At 36.1% G+C, this 24,475-nt stretch overlaps 1 protein-coding gene and 1 long non-coding RNA gene across 6 annotated transcripts in view; one reads left to right on the plus strand and one right to left on the minus strand.

The window, feature by feature from the left end:
• The window catches only part of RGS17 (regulator of G protein signaling 17), a 104,878-nt gene that overhangs the window by 55,152 nt on the left and 25,251 nt on the right, over window positions 1–24,475 (plus strand). For 4 of the 5 annotated variants that reach the window (XM_023633085.2, XM_023633088.2, XM_070256541.1 and 1 more), the window contains one exon: window positions 20,516–20,659. In XM_023633085.2, the coding sequence (XP_023488853.1) occupies window positions 20,516–20,659 (144 nt within the window). Of the gene's footprint in view, window positions 1–18,366; window positions 18,573–20,515; window positions 20,660–24,475 lie in introns of all 5 variants that reach the window. The other variant, XM_070256544.1, reaches the window with a different exon arrangement.
• On the minus strand, window positions 9,766–20,622 carry LOC138921697 (uncharacterized). The gene is made up of 3 exons (XR_011434498.1): window positions 20,492–20,622; window positions 12,037–12,170; window positions 9,766–11,089 (listed from the first exon to the last, which is right to left on the minus strand). It is a non-coding gene; the product is annotated as an uncharacterized lncRNA (long non-coding RNA).

Consider the following 24,475-nt stretch of genomic DNA (forward strand, 5'->3'; position numbering starts at 1 on the left):
TTAAGGCTAAATAATATCCCATTGTATGTGTATACCACTTTTTCTTTATCCACTTGTCCATCGAAAGACATCTGAGTTGTTTCCTTACCTTCGCTATTGTGAATAATGCTACAATGAACATGTGAGTACAGATATTTCTTCCTGACCCAGATTTCAGTTCCTTTGGCTATATTCTCAGAAATGTTTTCTTCTTTTCCTCCAGTTTTAGTGAGAAATAATTGACATGCATCACTGTATAAGTTGAAAGTGTACAGCATGATGGTTTGATTTACCTGTATTGTGAAATGATTACCACAATAGGTTCAGCTATAATCTTCTCATATAGATACAATAAAAAGAAAAGAAAAAAAGGAAGAAAAGGAAAAAAATTTTCTTCTCGTGATGAGAACCCTTAGGATTTACTCTAACAACTTCCCTATATATCATACAGCAGTCTTAGCTATAGTCATCATGGTGTACATTACATCCCTGTTACTTATTTATCTTATAACTGGAAATTTCTATCTCTTGACCACCTCCCTCCATTCCCTCTTCCCCCACCCTCCCCCTCTGGTAACCACAAGTCTGCTCTCTTTTTATATGAGTTTGATTTTTGGATTTTTTTTTAGATTCCACATTTAAGTAGGACCATACAGTATTTGTCTTTCTCTGTCTAACTTATTTTACTTAGCATAATGCCTTCAAGGTCCATCCATGTTGTTGCAAATGGTAGGGTTTCTTCTTATTTATGGCTGAATAATATTCCATTGTATATATCTACCACAACTTCTTTATCCCTTCACCCAACAGTGGACACTTAGGTTATTTCCATGTCTTGGCCATTTGTAAACAGTGCTGCCATGAACATGGAGGTGCAGATATCTTTTCAAGTTAGTGTTTTGGTTTCCTTTGGATATATTTCCAGAAGTGGAATTGCTAGGTCATATGGTAGTTGTATTTTTAATTTTTTGAGGATGCTCCATAGTGTTTTCCACAGTGGCTGTATTAATTTACAATCCTACCAACAGTGCACAAAAGTTCCCTTTTCTCCCCATCCATGCCAGTACTAGTTATCTCTTGTCTTTTTGATGACAGCCGTTCTAACAGGTGTGAGGTGATATCTCATTATAGTTTTGATTTACATTCTCCTAATAATTAGTGATGTTGAGCATCTTTTCATGTACCCGTTGGCCTTTCATATATCTTCTTTGTAAAAATGTCTATGCAGGTCTTTTGCCCATTTTTTAATTGGATTATTTTCTTTTTTGCTATTGAGTTGTATGAGTTCTTTACATATTTCGGATATTAACCCCTTACCAGATATATGGTTTGCAAATATTTTTTCCCATCCCATTGGTTGTCTCTTCACTTTGTTGGTGGTTTCCTTTGCTGTGCAGCAGCTTTTTAGTTTGATGTAGTCCTACTTGTTTATTTTTTATTTTGTTGCTTGTGCTTTAGATTTCATATTCAAAAAATCATTACCAAGACCCATGTCAAGGAGCTTTATTCCTGTGTTTTCTTCTAGGAGTTTCATGGTTTCAGGTCTAACATTTAAGTGTTTAATCCACTTTGAGTTAATTTCTGTGAGTGGTATAAGATCTGGGTGCAGTTTCTTTCTTTTACATGTGCATATCCAATTATCTCACTGGCATTTATTGTACAGACTGTCTTTTCTCCATTGAGTATTCTTGGCTCCCTTGTCAAATATTAGTTTACCATATATGCTTGGGCTTATTTATGTGCTCTCAATTCTGTTTTGTTGGTCTATTTGTTTTTATGCCAGTACCATACTGTTTTGATGACTATAGCTTTATAGTATAGCTTGAAATAAGGAAGTGTGATGCATCCTGCTTTGTTCTTTCATAGGATTTCCTTGGCTATTGGGGTCTTTTGTGGTTCCGTATAAATTTTAGGAGTGTTTTTTCCTACTTCTATAAAGGATGACATTAGAATATTGATAAGGATTGCATTCAATCTATAGATGGCTTTGGTAGTATTGACATTTTAGCAATATTAATTCTTTCAGTCCATGAACATAGGATACCTCTCCAGTTTTGTGTCTTCTTCAATTTCTTTCATCAATGTCTCATAATTTTCAGAGTAGAGATCTTTCACCTCCTTCGTTAAATTTATTCCTAAGCATGTTATTGTTTTTGATGCTACTGTAACTGGGATTTATTTTTTTATTTTTTTAAAAAAATTCATTGTTCGTGTATAGAAATGCTACTGATTTTTGTATGTTAATTTTGTAGCCTGAAACTTTAATGAATTCGTTGATTAGATCTAACAGTTTTTTGGTTGAGTCTTTAGAACTTTCTATATATAACATTATGTCACCTGCAAATAGAGATAATTTTACTTCCTTCTTTCCAAGTCTCAAACCTTTTATTTATTTTTCTTGCCTGATTACTCTAGCTAGGACTTATACTACTATGTTGAATAAGACTACTGAGAGTGGATACCCTTATCTTGTTCCTGATCATGGAGGAAATACTTTCAAACATTCACTATTAAATATGATGTTAGCAGAGATTGGATTGGTGGTTACTATAGAGGAATGGGGGGAAGGCAAAAGTGGGGATTAGGCACACATGAGGTGATGGACTATAATTAGTTTTTGGGTGGTGAACATGATATAATCTACACAGAATTTGAAATATATTATGATGTACATCTGAAGCCATATAATGTTATAATCCAATGTTACTGCAATAAAAAAATAAAGATTAAAAACAAACAAACAAACAAACAAAAATATGATGTTAGCTGTGGGGTTGTCATATATGGCCTTTATTATATTGAAATATGTTCCTTCTATGCTTAATTTGTTAAGAGTTTTTATCATGAATAGATGTTGAATTTTGTCAAATGCTTTTTCTGCATCTATTGAGATTATCATATGATTCTTTTCTTTCATTCTGTGAATGTGATGTGTCACATTGATTGATTTGCGTATGTTGAACCATCCTTGCATCCCACAGATAAATCCCACTTGATCATGGTGAATGACCCTTTTACTGTACTGCTGAATTCTGTTTGCTAGTATTTTACTGAGGATTTTTGCATCTATGTTCAGCCTATAGTTTTCTTTTCTAGTAGTGTCCTTTTCTGGTTTTGGTATCAGATGCATAGCCTTTCTAATAGCTGATGCCTACTCTTCCTGGAATGAATAAAAACATTTTGCTGTGTGAGTGAAGACTGCTGATTGAATTGACTCCATCACTTGTGTCCTTTCTGGAGGTTGATGTGTTCCTTTAAAAAAAAAAAGATTGACCTTGTATGAACTTTATAACAGGACCAGTTTGCTGAAAATATCTATGTTAAAGGCATAGTGAAAGGAAGTAATTATTTTGGTTAAACAGACAAAATAATATAAGGAAAGATGACCATAAATCCTCTTTGATGAATTTTTACCTTGAGTAGAACACAAGCTTTTGGGAAAGTTTACAGGTTACTTTATTGTATCTTTACTTGTTATTTTTTTAGATGTCTTTTGGTGTAAAAGAAAATATACAGAATGTAGTTTTGGAAAGAATAGATAATATACTACCTCATATGCTGAATACATCTAAGGAGATGGCAAAGTGAAGCTGTCTTTGAATACAGAAATTATTATGAAGTGCAAGAGAGAATCAGAGGTAACCTACATTCACTTAGTTGTAGAAAAAGATCTGAAGAGCACCTAGAGATATTACATTAAACCTGAACATAAATGGGATATATTTTGTGTGTTTTAGCTCCTTCTAGGGATCATTTCACATAGTATTAGTCTCTTTATTCCTATTTAATGTGTTTATATAAACATTGCTCTGTATTGAATTTCCATAGTGATTATCCCTGTTTGTGTAACTACCTTAAATAATTATATGAATAATTACTATTAGGAGAAACAGTCTCTGGCACACCGTTTTTCAAATGTTGTGGTTTTGTTTTCTCTACTGAATGTTTTTTCTTTCCACATTTTAAGTCTTTTTTTCTTTCCTTATGTTAACTTGCTTATCTTCTTTATGTGAATTGAAATAATAAGCTTGTCTGCTCTCTGAAAAGCAGTTTGATGAATCTCAAAATGAATATGTCACATAGAAGAAAGTGCTGTCAGTACTTTCCTAAGTAAACACATTATGACTCTATATTAATCACTAGTATTTTCTAGATTGGCGCAATGAAAGTAATAGGGCCATGCTAAGGATTCTCATTGTGACCATGTAGTGTTTATGACAAATATCACTCTTACTGTAATGTATTTTTGGTCCCATTTCGAAAACATTCACCCTAAGCTAACGCTACTGTTCTAAACTAAAGCAAAGCCTGAATAAGCCAGGTAAAAATTGGATTCTTAAAAGATATACTTATCTGTATTGGTCTTCTAGACTTTCTGAAATTGCCTAGTAGTTGAATGACCTTGCTATTCATTTTAACTGTGCAAATCTGGCCTCTGTTAGAGAACCTGTCTACATACCTATGCTAGAAAGATGCCTTCTCTTTCTCTCTCTTTTTTTTTTGAAGATTGGCAACTGAGCTAACATCCGTTGCCAATCTTCTTTTTTTTCTTCTTCTTCTCCCCAAAGGCCCTCAGTACCTAGTTGTATATTTTAGTTGTGAGTGCCTCTGGTTGTGCTCTGTGGGACGCCACCTCAGCGTGGCCTGATGAGTGGTGCCATGTGCGCACCCAAGATCTGGATAGGCAAAACCCTTGGCCGCCTAAGCAGAGAGTGCAACTTAACCCCTTGGCCACGGGGCTGGCCCCTCTTTTTCTTGTTTTACTCGTTTAAGGCACATTGACTAAGCTTACTGTTCTCAAGCTTATTCATGTGATGGCAGTTCCTGAAAAATATGGTACTTTTTACCACATATCTTTTTGATGACATTAACATCAAAATAACTAATTTTACATTTTATGTATAAAATTAAATACTGGCTTATATTAGATTTCAAAATATATAAACATTAGTAGGTACAACTTTTTAAGAAGAAAAAAATATGGGATAAACTTTATGAGAGACATTTCTCTTCTTTACATTAAATTTTTTTCCTCTAAGTAGAGGGATGGTTCTATGTGGAGTAGAATACTTGCTCCAGCTTACAAAATATCAGTTCTTGGTGGGAGTCTAATTGAAAGACACAATTAATCTTTTATGTGTACCAAGAGTACTAAGATGAGTGGCCCAACTTCTGCCCTCAAAGAGCTCACAGTCTTGTAGAAAAAACTCACAAATGCAAACCTATAAAATAATATGGAATTACAGGTCAAAGAAGCAGTGCCAGGTACCTTCCCACAGCCTGGAACAGTCTGCAAAGATTGCCTGGAGGAAGTGCTCCACCAGGTGCTGGTGATGCCAAAAAGGTTGAGACTCCCTACGATCTCAAAGCCCACTAATTTAAGCAGGCTCGTGCACTGGTTACCACTCAAAGTGGTAGGCACATAGTAGCGGGTGGACACTGAGAGGGGAGCACCTATTTCTGCCCAAATGAAAGAAAGAAGCCAGAGAAGGGATAAGTGAGACAAGCATTGAAAGGTTAGTAGTTCAACAAGGCCTTTGTGGGTTTTCTTCCCATAGGTTTTTCACTAGAACACACCATGTCTTTCTGACTATCATGAATATATCTCCTCTACATACCAAACACAGTGTCTCAAGTTCACAACTTAGTGTGGCCTGAGTCAGTTCTTCTCAGGCCTTAATGCATATACAGATTACCTGGGGATCTTATTAAAATTCAAAATCAGATCCAGTAAGTCTGAGGTGGGGCTTGAGATCTTCATTCCTAACCACCTCCCAGGGGATGTGATGCTGTTGGTCCAAGGGCCACACTTTGAATAGAAAAGGCCCAAGTTTTAACTCTTCGTGTGAGAACTTTGGCAATTACCAAGTTGATCTATCACCTTTGCAGTTATATTTAAAAGTCCATCGTACAATTTGAAGAAAAATCAGGTATCTTTTGTAAATATGAAGACAAAAATTTATCTAGGAGTAATAATAAGAAGAAGAATTATTATGATTGTGATTACAGATTATTGAGCGCTGCTCACTTGGCACACTACTAAGGCTAACAGTAATAATAGCAATAAATATGTTTTCTTCTATTTCTTACAACTACTGAGTGAAGTAATTATCATTTCCCCATTTTACAAACAAAGGCAGAGTTTAAGTAACTTACTCAATGCCATATAGCCAATACAAAGCAGACCTTTATGATCCCAGTCCAGATTTCTCTTTATTTATTTATTTATTTATTTATTTTGAGGATGATTAGCCCTGAGCTAACTACTGCCAATCCTCCTCTTTTTGCTGAGGAAGACTGGCCCTGAGCTAACATCCATGCCCATCTTCCTCTATGATATACGTGGGACGCTTACCACAGCATGGCTTTTGCCAAGCGATGCCTTGTCTGCACCAGACATCCAAACCAGTGAACCCCGGGCCACTGAGAAGCAGAACATGCAAACTTAACCGCTGCGCCACCAGGCCAGCCCCAGATCTCTCTTACTTTAAACCAACTACACTCTAAAATGCATAGTCAAAAGAAGAAAATAGAAAGTTGATAAACGTGCAGAATCATAAGAGTCAAAATTGTGGTGTGCTGTGGAATAAAAATGGCTGAATCTTCTGGGGACAAAAACTAGTAGCTGAAGCTACACAAAGTGCCCTTATCAAATAGCTCTATCAAATAATGCTTTTAAATGTGTCCAGTAGATGCACATGAGCCAAAACAAGGAGAGGAACTGACACTGATCTTATTCTGTACTTTAAAGATAGAGGATAGCACAAAAGTAATTATTTTTTAGACTTTTATATATTTCCATATACTTCTGATGTATATTTATATGTTTATAAATATGTATGACAATATTATGAACATGAAGAGAGAAGTGCTGTCTCAACATAATAACATTTTAGCAAGCTTTATATATATCACCTAAGAAAAGGAATTGCATGGACATATTCACTGATGGAGTCAGATCTAACCACCCAAAGTAGGGACCAGAATCTTATTCTTAGGCTTATTCACTTTGAATGCACAAAGGGTTTACTTCTTGAATTTCTCATAGTTTTAATGTAATCATAAAATGGTGATTTTTGAAAAAAGGACACTAAAAAATATACCCTCATCAAAAAAAGCAAAAACTGGTTTGGATACAACTCTTTTTAGATAAACATGTCATGAGACAAGAGATGACATTGAAAGCTTACCCCATTACATAGATATATGCTGGCTTGGCTGAAGCAGGATGGTTATCAGAAATTTTAAATTGAGGAGTGAGTTGTTTTCCTTCACAGGGAAGATAATCACAACTAGGAATAAATATCTGTACATGGTGAATTTTGTCCTTGTCCACCCCAGTGCTAAAGAGGGCCTCACAAATTTGGCTTATTTAGCAAATACCTTTTTGGGGATAAACACTGAATCAACAACTGTATGGCAGAACTGAATGCTTTCACTAAACATGACAAGATGGCTGCAATTATAATGAAGTTTGATTGTGGAATAAGGAGTTGATTGTGGATACTATGAGTCACTTGAGACTCAGTTCCTTTACATGTGATAAAAATTACAGTGTTAGTGGTGAAATGAGAAACCAAACAATTAGCCTTCTTTCTTCACTGAGTAAGCTTTTGTGTAGATCCCCAAGATGGGAAGATTCTACCCAATGGGTACAAAAACTTTACAAGCTACCCTACAAGAAGTGAGATGATCTCTCAGCAAGAAGATAGTGATGGAAATCTTCAACATCTGTAGCCTGAAGACATTGTACCAACCAACTTTTTGGCAACATTGTGAAGAAGTCTCTCTAGTTACCTTGAGAGAGCTGTCACTTAGTGAGTACTTACTGTATGTACAAAGATTTATTCCAAGGATTGTACATGTTCAATCCTTTTAACCTTTACAGTAGTAATGATGTACTGACGTGTTCTATAATTATCAACAATTATCTGCAGATGAGGAACTGGGACACAGAGAGGTTAAGTGACTAACCAAAGGTTATCCAGTTGGTGGTATAGGCAAGATTTGGACACAGACAGCCTGACTCCAGAACTTGTTTAATCACCATATTGCAGTGCCTCTTGGGGGTGGGGAGAGAGGATATTGCCATTTGTATATTTGTATGTTTGCATTCTGAACATATTCTTACACCAAGAGTAAGATGATAAATCACTAATTTTGATGTGCAGAGTCAGTTCTTTTCCAATTCAGCCTAATTTTCCAAAATTGATTATCTCACTACAGCAGCATCTTGACCGTCAAGAAAAATGTAGGAACATTCTTATTTTTTCCCCAGAGTTAGGAAATATAAAACAACCATTATATTTATACATGAACATATCAAAATACCAAGCAAATTTTATATGGATTTTTAAGATAAAATATGAGTGGACAAGGAAGCATTGCCGCAAGCAATTCAGGCTCCAATTCTCTAGGTTTCCGGGATATGAGTCTACCCCCATCCTTGATGAGTGACACTTTGGGAAAGGATAAGGAGCATTGTTCAAACTTGTCAGGCATCTTAGAGCTCTAAGAATTGTATGTAAAACTCCCAAATCTCTCCTTTGGGAAAATAGATATTTTTAATAATCAGAGGAATCTTTCACATTCACCATCATCAATAGTCAATATTTAGTGTGCATCTACTCTTGACAGAAAACATTGCTAGATTCCAGGAAAATCAACACATACAAGATATTTTTCTCTCTCTCTCCTTCCTTTAAGAGTTTTACAGTCCTACTGGGGAACAAGATATAAACAAAAAAGATGAATACTGCTATTACTCAATGCTCAAGGACTGGAAATAGGATCTACAAGAGTGCAGAAATTGGTGCAAACAGGAGTTCCCCGTCTCCCTCCCAACTGTGTTTTGAAGAGAGTAGTTAGGTTAGGCAGCACATTTTAAGAACAATAACCTCAGAACTAAGAGAACTAAGATCTTTTCAGACTAAACCATCCATGCAAACTTGAGGCCTCTGTAAAACGCCTTTTTCAAAGAGTTGTCCAGACTTGGCTTGAATGCTCAAGAATTGTTGCCTTGATGCTAACCTCACAGGCAAATTAAAGTCTTATTTGAGTGTAGACAGACTTTCCACACATGGAAGCAAGAGTCTCTTAGTTGCTTCTAGTCATCAATCCATCTTCTAACATTTGGGATTTTACAGAGCAGATCTGTATTCTCTTCTACATGGCATCATTTCAAATATTAGAAAATTATGATTCTGATTATCTGAGTCTTCTCTTCTTTAGAGAAAAAACTTTTGTTCTAAAAGTGGTATTCTGATGAGGTGTTTGTGAGGTTTTTTATTAGCTCTCCTCCTTCTAGTCTTCTGAACCTATTTTGATTTCTTTCTTAAATTGTGGTGACCAGAATTTAACATAACCATTTAGCCAGCCCAGAGAAGACCTCTCACCAGCTTGTTTTAGAAAACATGCTTCTCGTAATGCATTCTAGATTTCCATTAAGTATTTTGTTTACATTGTACTGTTGATTAATACTGAATTTATTGTCTAGTAAATTACCCAGAATTTTTCATACCCTCCTGTTAAGTCATGTTTCTCCCATCCTGGTTTAATGCAGATTTTTAAATCCAAATGCATATCTTTATATTTATCCTTTTAAACTTTATCTTATTTTATTTTGCTCATTGCTCAAATTGTATAGATTTTTTAATTGAGATATAATTGACATATAACATTGTATAAGTTTAAGGTGTACAGTGTGTTGGTTTGATGCATCTATATACTGCAATATGATTACCACTGTATTCTTAGCTAACAACTCCATCACATCACATAATTATCTTTTTTTTTCTTTTTACTGAGGAAGATTCACCCTGAGCTAACATGTGTTGCCAATCTTTTTCTTTTTTTTTTTTTTGCTTGAGGAAGATTTGCCCTGAGCTTACGTTTGTGCCAATCTTCTTCTGTTTTGTATGTTCATCACCACCACAGCATGGTTGCTGACAAGTGATATACATCCACACCCAGGAACCAAACCCAGGCCGCTGAAGCAGAGCATGTCAAACTTAACCACTAGGCCATGGGGCCGGCCTCTCTCATTTCTTTTTTGTAGTGAGAATATTTTAAGCTCTAGTCTCTCAGCAACTTTGAAGTATATAATACATTATTGTTAACTATAACCACAATGCTGTGCAGTAGATCCCCAGAATTATTCATCTTCTAACTGGAAGTTTATACCTTTTAACCAACATTTCCCCATTTCCCCTGACCCACCAGCCCCTGCTAACCATCATTCTACTCTCTGTTTCTATGAGTTCAGCTTTTTTAAATTCCACATATATGTGAGACCATACAATATTTGTCTTTCTCTGCCTGGCGTATCTCACTTAGCATAATGCCCTCAAGGTCCATCTATGTTGTCGCAAATGACAAGATTTTCTTCTTTTTCATGTCTGAATAAAATTCCATTGTACGCATACCACATCTTCTTTATCCATTCATCCATTGGCAAACACTTTGGTGGTTTCCATGTCTTTGCTATTGTGAATAATGCTACAGTAAACATGGGAGTGCGGGTATCTTTTCTATATCCTGTTTTCAGTTCCTTTGGACATATACCCAGAAGTGGGATTGCAGGGTCATATGGTATTTCTATTTTTATTTTTTTGAGGAAACTTCATACTGTTTTCCATAGTGGCCGAACCAATTTACATTCTCACCAACAATGCACAAATGTTCTCTTTTCTCCATGTCCTTACTAATACTTGTTATTTCTTTTTCATAGCCTTTCTAACTGGTGTGTGGTGATATCTCATTGTCGTTTTGATTTGCATTTCCCTGATGATTAGTGTTGTTGAGCATCTTTCCATGTATCTGTTAGCCATTTGAATGTCTTCTTTGGAAAAATGTCAATTCAGTTCCTCTGCCCATTTTTTAATTGAATTGTTGTTTTTTGTTATTGAGTTGTATGAGTTCTTTATATGTTTTGGAAATTAACCCCTTTTCGGATATATGGTTTACAAATATTTTCTCCCAGTCTGTAGGTCGCCTTTTCATTTTGTTGATTGTTTCTTTTGCAGTGTAGGAGCTTTTTGGTTGGATGTAGTCCCACTTGTTGATTTTTGCTTTTGTTGTATAAAGATGGTTTTTATCATTGCATCTGATCCTGAAAAGGGGAAAGAAGCAACATGGAATAAAACTGTGTACAGCTGGAAATGAGATCACAATTTTCTCCTCATTTCTTGCAAGATACAAGTAATGAACAACAGAGGAAAAGCCATCTCTGATCGCTACCTCAGATTTATGGATTTTTCTTGTTAATGAATTTGCCTAAGCTTTGACGCGAAAATGATGACGCTGGAGGACTAATCTTTATTCCAAAACATCTTTCCCAGTGCCTCACTATAAGAACCGAATGGTGGCCAGAATGAGAGGAGCATTCTGGGAGGCCACTGCACACGCTCCCAGCCCTTCTCTGTCCCCAGGTCATGGCAGGCTGCTGAGCTCAAAAAGTCTGAAGTCTCAATTTTGTGCACAACTTTTGGCAACTTCTTTGCAAACGAGAACCAATTTCCTTGGCCGAATTCTCCTATATCCTGTGGAATTAAATGGTTTCTTGACAGTCTTTCTCCCTAGAGAGTTGGGGGTGGGGGGAAGAATTGGCCTCCATATACTCAAAAGTGTTTGAGAGTTTCAGTTTCCCGTTATGCATCATTTTGCAGCTTTTTTTCCTTTTCTCCTTTATGACATTAAGAAAATTTGTTTTGCTTAAAACGAGGTTTGGTGAACTCTAGAAAAGTAGAACAGTTATGCAGATTTTCCCTTCTGTATTTACAGATAAACCCCAGCAAATTCCCTTCAGCATCACTGTTTGACAGTGGCATACAGGAAGTACATATAAATAAGGGTTCCAGGATGTGGTCATCCAACACCCAAGAGGGCATGCCGATGTTCGCCATGCTTATTCATCCACCGGCAGATTTAGGAAGGCACTTCCTAAGCTCTGTCACTAAGTAGCTCCCTCACATACTTTTTCTTCCCCAGCTCTGTGTCTCTAATTCTTTGGACAGTGCAGCTATGTAGGAAAATATGATAGCAGACTGTTTTTCTTACACGTAGTTGTATATCAGGCAGCCCAGGAGAAGGTTAGACTCCAAACACAGTTGAGATGCTGACTGCTGGTATTCAGGGACATATACAGATCAGTTAGAAAAATAGAAGCAGCCTGTTCCAAATGGTATGGGAACCTAAACAAAAGAAATCAGTAAGTAGTATTTTTTTTATTATTTACTTATTTATTTATTTAATTTTCTTAAAATTTTTTAAATTTATTTTTAATTGCAGTAACATTGGATTATAACATTATATAGCTTTCAGATGTGCATCATAATATATTCCAAATTCTGTGTAGATTACATCATGTTCACCACCCAAAACTAATTATAGTCCGTCCCCTCACATGTGACCCTAATCACTCCTTTTGCCCTCCCCCCACTTCCCCTATGGTAACCACCAATCCATTCTCCATTGCTATGTGTTTGACTGTTGTTGTTTTTATCTTCAGTAAGTAGTAATTTTTTTCCAGAAGGAAAATGTTTATGGCACAACACACACAATTACCTCAGAAGAGCACAAAGAAGGCATTTACCTGTCTCTTTTTTCAGCTAGCCAAAGGACTCAGAAGACAGTGAAAGATTCTGCAAATCTAATGAACAATATTTGGACCCCTTTACAGTGATTTTAAAGCACAGTGTCTCTAGAGGTTGTCTGGATAAATGGACACCCAAGATAGCATTTCCCTCTGAACTTTTCAAAATTGAATATTTAACGGTGAGAAAATTAAGGTATTCAATTCTCAAGAAAGTTAGTGAATCTTTCTGCAAATTTTTGGGATATAGATAAGGACCTTGGTCTGGTATAAAGCTATATTGTATTTATGTGCGTGTGTGTGTGTTTGTGTTTCTGCAGGAAAAAATTGTAGATAAGTACAAAAGATAATAAAAGAAATACTCCTGTGCCCAATACCCCAATTAAACAAATATTAATAGCTTGTTTTTGCTTCAGATTTTTTTAAAGAAATCATCAGGTAAAGTTAAAATCTTTTCTTCTCCAATCACATTCCCGTCATTATCCAGTAACATCCATAGCCATGGATCTAGTTCCTGTTTTTATAACTTTGCTATATATATTATCCAGAAAACATATGACATTGTTTGATATACTTATGAAAATTATATTAATAGTAGAGGCTGTATTTAATATTTTGCGGCTGTTTTTTTCCATTCAACATTGTTTTGCAATCTCCCCAAGATGATTTATGTAGATCTGAGTTGTTCATTTTAAAAGTTGTTTTTTTTTTGTTTTTTGTTCCTTTGGGGTTTTTTTTTTGCTGAGGAAGATTTGCCTTGAGCTAACATCGGTTGTCAATCTTCTTCTTTATTTTCGGCTTGAGGAAGATTTGCCCTGAGCTAAAATCTGTGCCAATCTTCCTCTATTTTGTATGTGGGTCACCACCACAGCCTGGCCACCAATAGGTGGTGTGATGAGTGGTGTAGGTCTGTGCCTGGGAACCGAACCTGGACTGCTGGAGCAGAGCATGCTGGACTAATCACTAAGCCATAGGGACAGCCTTTTAAGTGCTATTTTATATGTCATCATGTAACAATATTTAGATTTTTATTCATTCCTGAAAAGATGAAAATATGGATTGTTTCCAGTTTAATGTATTAAAAATACTGTAATTTATGTCTTCATATGTGTATGTGAAAGTTTCTCCAATGTATAAACATGAAAATGGAATTTGTCATGGGTTATGTATATTGTTAACTACATTGTTATGTAGTCAATATTGTTCTTCAAAATGATTATATGACAGATTTTCATTTACCCAATCCTTTCCCAAATTTGGTATTGTGCAACCTTTTAACTGTGGGACATTTAGACGTGAAATAGTTTTTATTTGAATTTCCCTGATTTCTAGTTTTGAGCATGTATTCTTCTAATTTGGAGTATTTATATTTTCCTCTTCTATAAACTGCCTGCACATTTCCTTTGCCCATTTTTCTATTAGGTAATTTGTATTTTTAAATTGTGATGTGTTACCTAGATATTATAATAATAATCCTTTTTTATCTTCTACTCTGGTTCTCATTTTTAACTTTACTTATGTTCTCCTTATGTGTTCAAGGGCTTTTGACAAATTGGACTATATCAAAAATAATCTTTTCCTTTTTGGCTTGCTCTTGTAAAAGAGCCTTTTCCTGCCCTGAAGCAACACAAACATTCTTTTATAATTTCTTACCACAGTTTTATAATTCGTTTGTAACACCAATCTCTAATTCATTTGCAGTTTATTTTTTGTGTGTTGTAACTTAGAGAAAATATTACAATTTTCATATAAAAATCTAATTGTCTCAACACCACTTATTGAATTTTTTTCCTGAATGATAATAGAAGCCTCTCTAATTTAAACCATGATTGCATCTATGCCTGAGTCTGTCTCAGCTCTACAAATTCCATTCTGTTGGTTTACTTCTGTATCCCATGCCACTGTCACACTATCCTAAATAGGACAGTTGTATATTATTGATATGATACTGGTAGGACAAGTCCCTCCACTTGTTCTTATTTTTAGAAAGATCTTGTTTATTCATTGCCCTTTATTCTTCTATATAAATTTTAGAATCCATTTGTTGAGTTCCATGAATGATTCAATTAGAATTTTTATTACAATCATATTGAATTTATAAAATAATTTGAGGCCATTAACATTTTAAAGATATTCAGTTTTCCCATTTGAGAAAATAACCTATCTCTGTATTCAGGTGTTATTTTATGTTTGTTTGTTTTGCTGAGAAAAATTTGCCCTAGGCTAACGTGTTGCCAATCTTCCTCTTTTTGTATGTGAGCCATTACCACAGTATGGCCACTGACAAGTGGTGTAGGTCCTCACTAAGGAGCTGAACCTGGGCTGCCAAAGCAGAGCACACCAAACTTAACCACTAGGCCACTGGGGCTGGCCCTATTATATGTTTTTTGATGAAGCTTTGTAATATTTCCATAAATTTCTCACACAACTTTTGTTAGAAATTTTACCAGTTTCTTTTTTTGTTTTTGCAATTCATTTGAATTATGCTTTCTTTCTTTGATATATTCCAATTAGTAATAGTCTATTAGAAATATATTGATTTTTGAAGCTTGACTTGGTATCCATCTTGAACTGTCTATAATGAATCTCTTGGACTTTCTTTGTAGACAATCATATCACCTGTAAATATTAAAATTTGTGTTTTCCTTTCCAACCCTTATTTACTTTTTCTTATTTGATTACATTGGCTAGGAAATTAATAATTTTTTTTTCTAAAGATTGGCACCTAGGCTAACAACTGTTGCCAATCTTTTTTTTTTTTTTTCTGCTTTGTTTCCCAAAGTGCCTCCTGCCCCCATGCCCCCCCGCCCCCCGCACATAGTTGTATATCCTAGTTGCAGGTCCTTCTAGTTGTGGGATGTGGGACACCACCTCAACATGGCCTGACGAGCAGTGCCATGTCTGCGCCCAGGATCCGAACCCTGGGCCGCCACAGCGGAGTGCGTGAACTTAACCACTCGGCCACGGAGCCGGCCCCAGAGATTAATAATTTTGAATGTTGCGTGTGATAGACTTTGTTGTATTTTTCTTGTCATTAATGAGATTGCTTGTAAAATTCACCATTCAGCAAATTTTTTGCGTACCTACTATGTGCCAGGCATTGTTACAACAATGAACGAAATAGACAAAAATCTTTACATTCATGAAACTTATTTTCTAGTTGGTTAGACAAACAAATGCATAACACTTGTAGTATGACCCATGATGGTACATAATACAGAGACAAATTAAATAGGAAAGGGAGTGGAGTGAGAGACTTGTGATTTTAAATAAGGTAGCAAGGGAGGGTTTCATTGAGAATGTAACATGCGAGTAAAGAGTTGAAGGAGTCAAGCCCTGAGTGTGGAACAGCAAGTGCAAAGGCCCTGACAACATGATTGTACCAAGTGTGGTTGAGGAGCAGCAAGGAGGCCACCATGAGTGAGGAGGAGAGGAAAAGACCTGCATTCAGAGAAGTGAGGAAGGACCAGATTGCAAAAACTTTGGCTTTTACTTTTAGTAAAATGAGAAGCCACTGGAAGATTTTGAGTGGATTTTGGTGGAAGATTCTTTGCTGAAATCATCTACTTATGTTTTAAAAGACTCACTTTTGGCTGTTGGGCTGAGAATAGAATAGAAGGAGGAAGAGATGAGGAGTGGAAGCAACAGAGGGGAGTGGAGACCAGTTGACAGGACTCACATTTGCTGATGTGGGCTGAACAAGATAGAGGAGTTGAGGATGACTCCAAAGTGTTTTTGGTGTGAATAATTATAAAGATGAGGCTTTTAATTTACTGAAAGTGGGGAAACTGTGGGAGGAACAGGTTTTGAGGGGAAGATAAGAGGGTCAGGTTAGATCATGTTATGTTTGAGATGCCAAGTTGAGAAAGCTGAGTGGAGATGTAAGTACGTAGTGGAACATATGAGTCCTGAATTCAGGAAAACCATCTTTACTGGCCATGTAAATTTGGGGATTTTGAACAGAAAACTGGTTAGCTCAATACAAGTCTCAATGAGTTCACCAAAGAAAAGACAGAGTTATAAGGATAGAGTATTATGGCCATCCAAAATTGGAGGTGAGGGAGATAAAAAGGAAATAAAACAGACTGAGAAGAAGTGACCTGTAAGATAGAAAGAAAATGCTGAGTGTGATGCCAGGAAGTCAAGAGAAGAAAGTATTTCAAAGAGCATGGAGTGATCACTCCAGATGTATCAGATGCTGCTGATGGGCCCAAAAGATGAGGATAAAATGACTCTTAGATTGAACATAATGGGGACAGTGTGATGTTTACAAGAAAGAGTGTTAGCGGAGGAGCAGGGCAACTGTCCCATTTTCCTAATTTATGCAGTCTTCAATTTATTTCTCCCAGCCCTGGTGGTCTAGTGGTTAAGATTTGGTGCTTTTACTGCCACAGCCTGAGGTTGTTTCCCAGTCAGGGAACCACACCACCCATCTGTCAGTTGTCATACTGTGGCAGCTGCATGTTGCTATGATGCTGAAAGCTATGCCACCAGGATTTCAAATACCAGCAGGGTCACCCATGATGGATGGGTTTCAGTGGAGCTTCCAGATTAAGACAGACTAGGAAGAACGACCTGGCCACCCACTTCCAAATAATTGTCCAGGAAAACCCTATGAATAGCAGTGGAACATTGTCTGATATAGTGCCAGAAAGTGAGAGAATGGCACAAAAAGACCAGGCAGGGTTCCACTCTGCTGTCAACAGGGTCACTAGGAGTGGCAATCGACTCCATAACACTAACAACAAAAATTTATTTCTAGACTGTTTCTAAACAGAAAAATGGGGTTTTATTTTAGCCAGTCATTAATTAAGTTCAGCATCATATTTTATCAATTTCAATAATTTTATTTTGGTAATTTTAATTTTATTATATTTAATTTAATTTCAGTATCAATTTAATTGCTTCTTATATTCCCCTCCTTCCCCTTAATTTTTTCTTCTGACTGATGTAGATTCCAACATGAATTTGAGTTTTTATGTCAGAAATAATCTTCACTCTTGAATTTTTGCTTAGCTGAATATAAAATTGTAGGATGATAGCTTTTTTCTCTCAGCGCTTGGAAAACATTACTCCATTGTCCGTTGTCTTCTGGCATCTGATATCACCCATGAAAAGTCTGCTGTCAGTACGTGTTACTCCTCCTTAGGTAATTCAGCTTTTTTCTTTATCTTGGATTTCTGTGGTTTTGCTATACTGTGCATAAGCATGGATTTACTTTTGTTCCTATTTTATTAATCCTACTCAGTTGTGGTGTGCTCTTTCAATGTGAGGATTTGTATTGTCTTGTTTTCTTCCAATTCTGGAAAGTCCTCAGCCAACTTCCCTGACAATTGGTTACTTGTCTCTTTATAATGAAAATCTTCTTGGACACATATTGGAGTCTTTCAATGTTACTGCTGTCCTTGTCTCAATTATCTTTGTACATTTCGTCTTTTTATCTCTGTTTGCTGAATTCTTGGTCTGTTCCTTGGTGCTATCACTTGCTGTCTTTGGGGTTGCTTGGGGGAAGAGATTATTCCATCTGAATCTTTTTAATGTCTACGTGTTTTGTTTTTACATTTCTTCATTCTGTCTTTTCTTGTTTTATATTAGCCTAGATTGTTTTTATAATTTCTTGTTCTCTTACATGAATGCTTTTCTTTCCTTTATCACATTTTTTATCTGAAACATATGCTTTATTAAACTAATTGTAGGTGATTCTGGTATTTGCATTTGATCCGAAGTATGTTCATTTCCTGATCGTTGAGTTGGCTGTCTGTTTTCTAGCGTTAATTTGGATTTTTTGCTTTCAGGCAATGCCTTGAGTGAGAGGTGTATTTCTGGCCCTCCCTTACTCTCCATAAAGGATGTTCTTCACTAGTCTCCACTAGTTCCTCAAGACCCCCAGTCCCAAAGTAGCTCTTTCGTCGACATCTCCGGATTCCTTCCCATCTAGCAATAATTTTGACATGTCCTGACCCAGTCACTGAATCCAGTCACCATGGGCTTCTTGACCTAGGTTGGTCTGGATGGCTTTCTCTGCATTCTCTCTCTCCTGCAGCTAGGTACCATTGTATCGTACAGGTGGTTTTTTCAGCATCCTTTTATGCATGATGGAAACACAGCCCCTGATTTTATGGAGGTAGTTTGGAATCTGGGCTCCTACTACTCATAGTGGAGCATTTTATGCCTCACAGGATTATGGGACCTTTGCACCTTTCTGTTCCCTTCCCTGAATTACAAAATGGCTGTAGTTTTAACCCCGTTTACTGACCATTGTGGTTCCCTGCTCTGTTTCTGGTCTAAAGAGATGTTTACCTTGTTTGCAAGACAACAATATTTTTTAAAAGTATCTATCATTGTATTCAGAACTGAAAATATAAATTTTTAATATCTAGTGTCACTTTATTCACCTTTTTTCTTATAATATGTTGTCATTCCAAATATACCTCATAAGTAACTCATGCATACTGTAGGCGCTCTATAAATATTTTGATTTATTAATTAGGTGTTTCTTAGAATGATTAAAAATCCTGATGTAAAATCCCAACTGGAAAGTGCATAATCCCTTTGTAGACAAAATATATAACTTTACAATAAAAATTTTTATAAGAATTTGCCCCAAAGACGGAACGCTTTCGATTTGGAAATTAAAAATTAAAAGCAAGATGAAACACAATACTAACATATTTAGACAATGATCCCTGGACTGGTGGTGTTTACAGACCAAGGGCCACCTGCACCCTGTGGCCTTAAGACCATCTGACATTCAGTTAAGAGAATTATATACCTAATAGCCTCTTAGACTGGAAATGCTGCAAGAATATATAAGCAACAGCCTTTGAAAAATTTTAAACTACTTTCATTACATGAACACAGGAAAATAAAATTTAATACATATTTTATTCTCCAATTTAAAGAAAAATCAATGCTTAAAATGTAATTTTTAAAGCATGAGCTCACAATACCAAAATAACACAAACCACTTTATATTTTTAATTCGTATTACTCTCAGTCATCCATATGACAATATGTATATGATTTACATATGTTGCATATTTACAAAAATCATCATTCAGTAGAATTCATTCCTTTTTCTAAGTCATGCTAAATTAGATATTATTCTACTGAAACAAAACTTTATTTTTTATCCTTAACAAAGTCCTAGGTCTGGATTGGTCTTAAAATAGGTGACAACTCTTTGGCCTGATTTCTAAGGTCACAGGTAGGACATCCTCTACCCCAGTATTTTTCTCATCTGCCATGATATACAAATTACACAGAAGTAATTTCCCTGGATTTGATGACTCTTTTATCTTTCCACAATTGTCTACTAAATGAAAATAAATTTTGGGTGTGGAGGAAAGGGAGGTCATGCCTTTGCAACATTGAGAACTAACAGAGAATAAGACACTTTGCTAATATTATCAAGAATAGGCTCCTGGAGGGTGAGTCAGAAGTGCCAATAAGGAGATTGGGTGTTTTAAAAGGAGGTGAGAACACAAAAGTAAACTTGATCTTCCTCATAATATTATATTTAGTTAGAAACCTTGCAATGATGATTTGTAAAGCTCAATTAACCTTACTGTAAACAACAGTGGAGAACAGAGTCATATACACCTGTATGATCATTTAAAGGTGTTCACAAAGGAAAGCAGATGAAATCATCCTTGAGTAAAGAAGGAAGTTAAAAATAAATTTTCAAACCTTATCATATTTACCTTACCAACTGGTTTTGATTACACGGCAACATTGTCTTTATAATTTTATGTAGCAGATAGTGGTAGAAGTTTGTCCCCAAAGCTTTTAGGATAGTCTCCTAAAAGATTTTCTGGAGAATTGCTAATTTTATTATTCGTTTTTTATCTTTTCCCCCCTTTCATTAAATTATGCTTCTCTCAGAATAGGCAACTTATCTCTATTGTAATTTTTTCGTACCTTATGTTTTCTCTCTTCTTTCAGCCATTCGGGTACTGAAGTAGCTGAGATGCGAAAAAGGCAGCAGTCACAAAATGAGGGAACACCTGCTGTGTCTCAAGCGCCTGGAAACCAGAGGCCCAACAACACATGTTGCTTTTGTTGGTGCTGTTGCTGCAGCTGCTCCTGGTATGTCCTGTTGTCTTTATGATGCCACACCTGAGCTGAGTAATAACTGGAGTGAACGCACATGTCAGTTCTTGGGGTCATAGAAATTCTCAATCTGTCTTTGTTTTTCCTTTATAAGTAGGAATTATTGGAGCCCATCGTTGATTTCATGCAGCCATTTCCATAAACAAAATATAATATGTCCTCAGAATTTATGTTTAAATTCATAGTAAGGTAAAGAATTAAAAATTATTTTATATCATGTTTTTCTCCATCCATGCTTCTTAAAGCTATAGGTAAAAATAAGATTATGGTTATATATTTATTTAACAATACACAGTATTCTCCAATGTTACAGAAGGTGAAAGAACATTAAGATAATATCTAGTAGTATTGTATGTAGTATTCAGTGAAAGTGTTTCAGTTATGTGCTATTTCATAGGGTGTTGATCATTCAGTCACAGAGCCAGAAAATTATGAGTCAGAGGGGCAACCTCAGCCACATACTCTTGACAAAGGACAGAGAAGGAAGTGCCACAGACTCATGTCCATGAATCTAAAAGGCCAAGGGCTATGATGGATATGAAGGCCAAGTCAATTAATTAAAAACTGTGAACACAGAGCCAGAGAACCTGCTTTCCATTACAGTCTCATCACTGACACCCTCTATGACATCATACAAAGTTGTAATCCCTGTTTTTTGGTATTCTCATTGTCAAAATAATGGAGAGTTAAGCAAGTTGATTCCCAAGGTCCCATCTAACACCAAATGTCCATGATTTGGGCACCTCAGAAAACCTGCTCCAGTTCCAGACTCCCAAAGTGCCTTCAAATAAGAAAATCAGTAAGACCTAGAGTCCTAAGATTTATGCAGATGAGATTCTTCAGGGGGATGCTAGACTCAGTGGAACTTTCCATAGAACCATAAATTGTGAGGTCCTTTAAGATCCAGTTCACTAGTGGATCTTCTGGATTAGCAGTGGTCTTCTGGATCTCTCTGGCCTATTTGAGAACCCTAAAGAAAGTCCCAAATGCTTCAGTCATCTTGTTGTGTATGATCCCTACCATTTTCCAACATCCATCAAGGTTATTGTTATGATATGTAACGTTCTATCATTGTGCCCCAAAGACAACAGGAAACGTGTCATGCTACAGTGGTGACCCTGGTGTTGAAGCAGCTCTGGCTCCTCTAGAGAACTTCATTTCCAGAAAACCATCAGATATTATAGTAATTTGAAAGGTTTAGAGTGGTTTTTATCAATATCAAAATTGCTTCAAAGATGATGATTCTTTGTTAGGGAAAGTCAGATGTGATTTCTTTTCTTTCATTCTTAAGCCTTAATTATTTCAGGTGGAGAAAACAGAGTTCAAGAGGAGGGAAATATTTCAATAAAACTGTGTATTTTTTTTATCACTCCTGAAGAGATCATCTAGCTGTAGTCTTAATCCATGAAATACAGCGTAGCGACTTAATGTGCTGATTCTGAAGTCAGACTTCCTGGGTTCAAGTCTTGTCCTCATCCCTCACTGTCTGTTCGACTTTCAGTGAGTGACTTAGTGTCCTCAGGTTCCTTATCTGTCAAATGACAGTAATAAGAATCCCAACCTCATAAGGTTGTTGTAAACATTAAGTGAAGTAAAACACATATGAGCTAAGAACAGTGCTTAACACATAGTGTGCATTTAATAAGAGTTAGCTCACTGGGCTATGGAACACTTCATCTTGGAAAAATAGATCTTTTTAAAGAGGAGCTGGCTTGAAATAATATACATTAAAAAAATATCAGCTTGTGGATATATACAAAAAATTATCTTGGAATGTATAAAACATCGCAAATACATTGTTACACAGGGTTGAAGATTACACTTCTCTTTCTCATTTGCACTCTGCTGTGTTCCAGTAATCAGTATATGATTTCATTTACCTGCCAAAACTTATTTCTGAATTGCTTCAGAATTAAAACACCAAAACAGAGAGAGTACTGAAGTTCTGTTGCACTATATTCATTGCTGTCCATCAGGCATTTAGTAAAATTTGCTCTTATCTGTCCTCAGATATTTAGTGAGACTTACTTTTATTAATTCTTAAAGTGCATATTAAATAATAAGATATTCAATGTGATCTCATGAGCATCAGATTGTCACAGAACACAGACTATGGATCGAGAACAAAACAGCCTTTGGATGCTGCGTTTAACTCTCCACACCTCTAGAGTGATATGTATTTGGACCCCAAACACGAGGTGCAATGGACGAGAGCTCTATTAGTTCTGAACTAGAGTATCGTTGTCAAGAACTGTGTTTGTTAACAATGAGTCATAGATACCTGAGTCTAGGCCATAAAATGCACAGTCTATAAATTTATAAGTCTTCTATATATGACAAATGATAGGTAATTTCTAATGTAAACAACTTGTGAACAAATGAAAGTTAAATTGTCTTGAACTATGGATTTTAATTGTGACTATGTTATCTCATTGCAAATGAAAATGTCCTTTACACATGCATTTTTAAAATATTATTTTTGTACTTTGAGATTAGGAAAAAAGTTATAAAGGCTTATAAGAATGAAAAAAAAGAAAGAAAGAAAGAAATGTTCTTCAAATTTTCCAGGCTAGGTCAAAGGAGCAGAACAAAAAGAAACACTAAAAAATGCAAGTTAGGGATTAAAAAAAGTTAGAAGTCCAAGTATGAAGTAACTGTCATTCGTGAATAGGAGCTGTTGTCACGTAGCTGACTTTACCTCCTTTTAAGGAAGCAGAGTGTTGGGAAAATAAGTTTGTGTATCTAGCAATAAATATAAATACCTCACCCTAGCCTCACCTGTCATGGGTTTTTTAAACAATATAATATTTCCCTCAAATTTGCATTTTTCATTCTTATTTCATTGTGAGCTCTTCCCCCATTTTTAAATTTATTCCTATCTTTATAAAATTACCACTATGCTTTATTTGGGGGGGATGATACAAAGATTAAGTATATAACTGCTGAATAGTTCCACAGTTTCCTTCAAAAATCTAAAAAATTAGGATTTACTTCACAGTGACTCATTAAGCTGATCTGTTCTCTGTCAAGGAACCACTTCCTTCCCCAAATCACTCTCTATCTCCCTTTTCTCCCCACAGCCCTCCACTCTAAGAAGAGAAAACAAGAGAATGAGGTTTAGACCATTTAACCTGTCTTACATAAAAGAGTCATGGCTGCCTGAGACTGGGCCATAAAATGGACAGTCTGTAAATGTGCAAGTCCTTCTATATGTGGGACTAAGCTGTTCCTGACCAGGAGAAGAGAGAGTTTTGTCAAGACCACTTGTCTAGAGGTTCAAGCTTGCCACTGGCAAACTTAATGCTCCTCTTCTCTCAGGAGTCAAACAGAATGGCCTGCCTCCTCAGGTAGTTAACTCTATTCCCTTTTCTTTATGAGAAGGAAAGCTTTGAAAGATGTGGGCTCCTCACGAAACTTCCATCACCAGGACAGCATAAGTTAGTGAGGTCATTCAGACGCTCGCACGTGAGACAACACATGGGAAAGTGCATTCGTTGCAAACTAGAAACTGCCGTGTGCTCACAAAAATGAGTGCCTCAAAAACGAGATAGAAAGGCAGAGCTTTCAAAATTTATTTCAAGCTTAAAGCTAATTTCCAAATTGTCCCATGAACCCTCTCCTAACATCAAGGGTTATATTAAAATAACCCGGACTATTTATCTTCAAATAAAATCTTCTAATGGGTGGTGCTACTCCATCCATGTTTTAATTCCTCATTTCTCCTGGTGGCATCCTATCAAGCAAGACAGATTTCTACATTTGTTCATAAAAATTAGAACTCAGGAGACTTAA

Source organism: Equus caballus, chromosome 31 (genome assembly GCF_041296265.1).
Source record: "Equus caballus isolate H_3958 breed thoroughbred chromosome 31, TB-T2T, whole genome shotgun sequence".
NCBI classification, from domain to species: domain Eukaryota; kingdom Metazoa; phylum Chordata; class Mammalia; order Perissodactyla; family Equidae; genus Equus; species Equus caballus.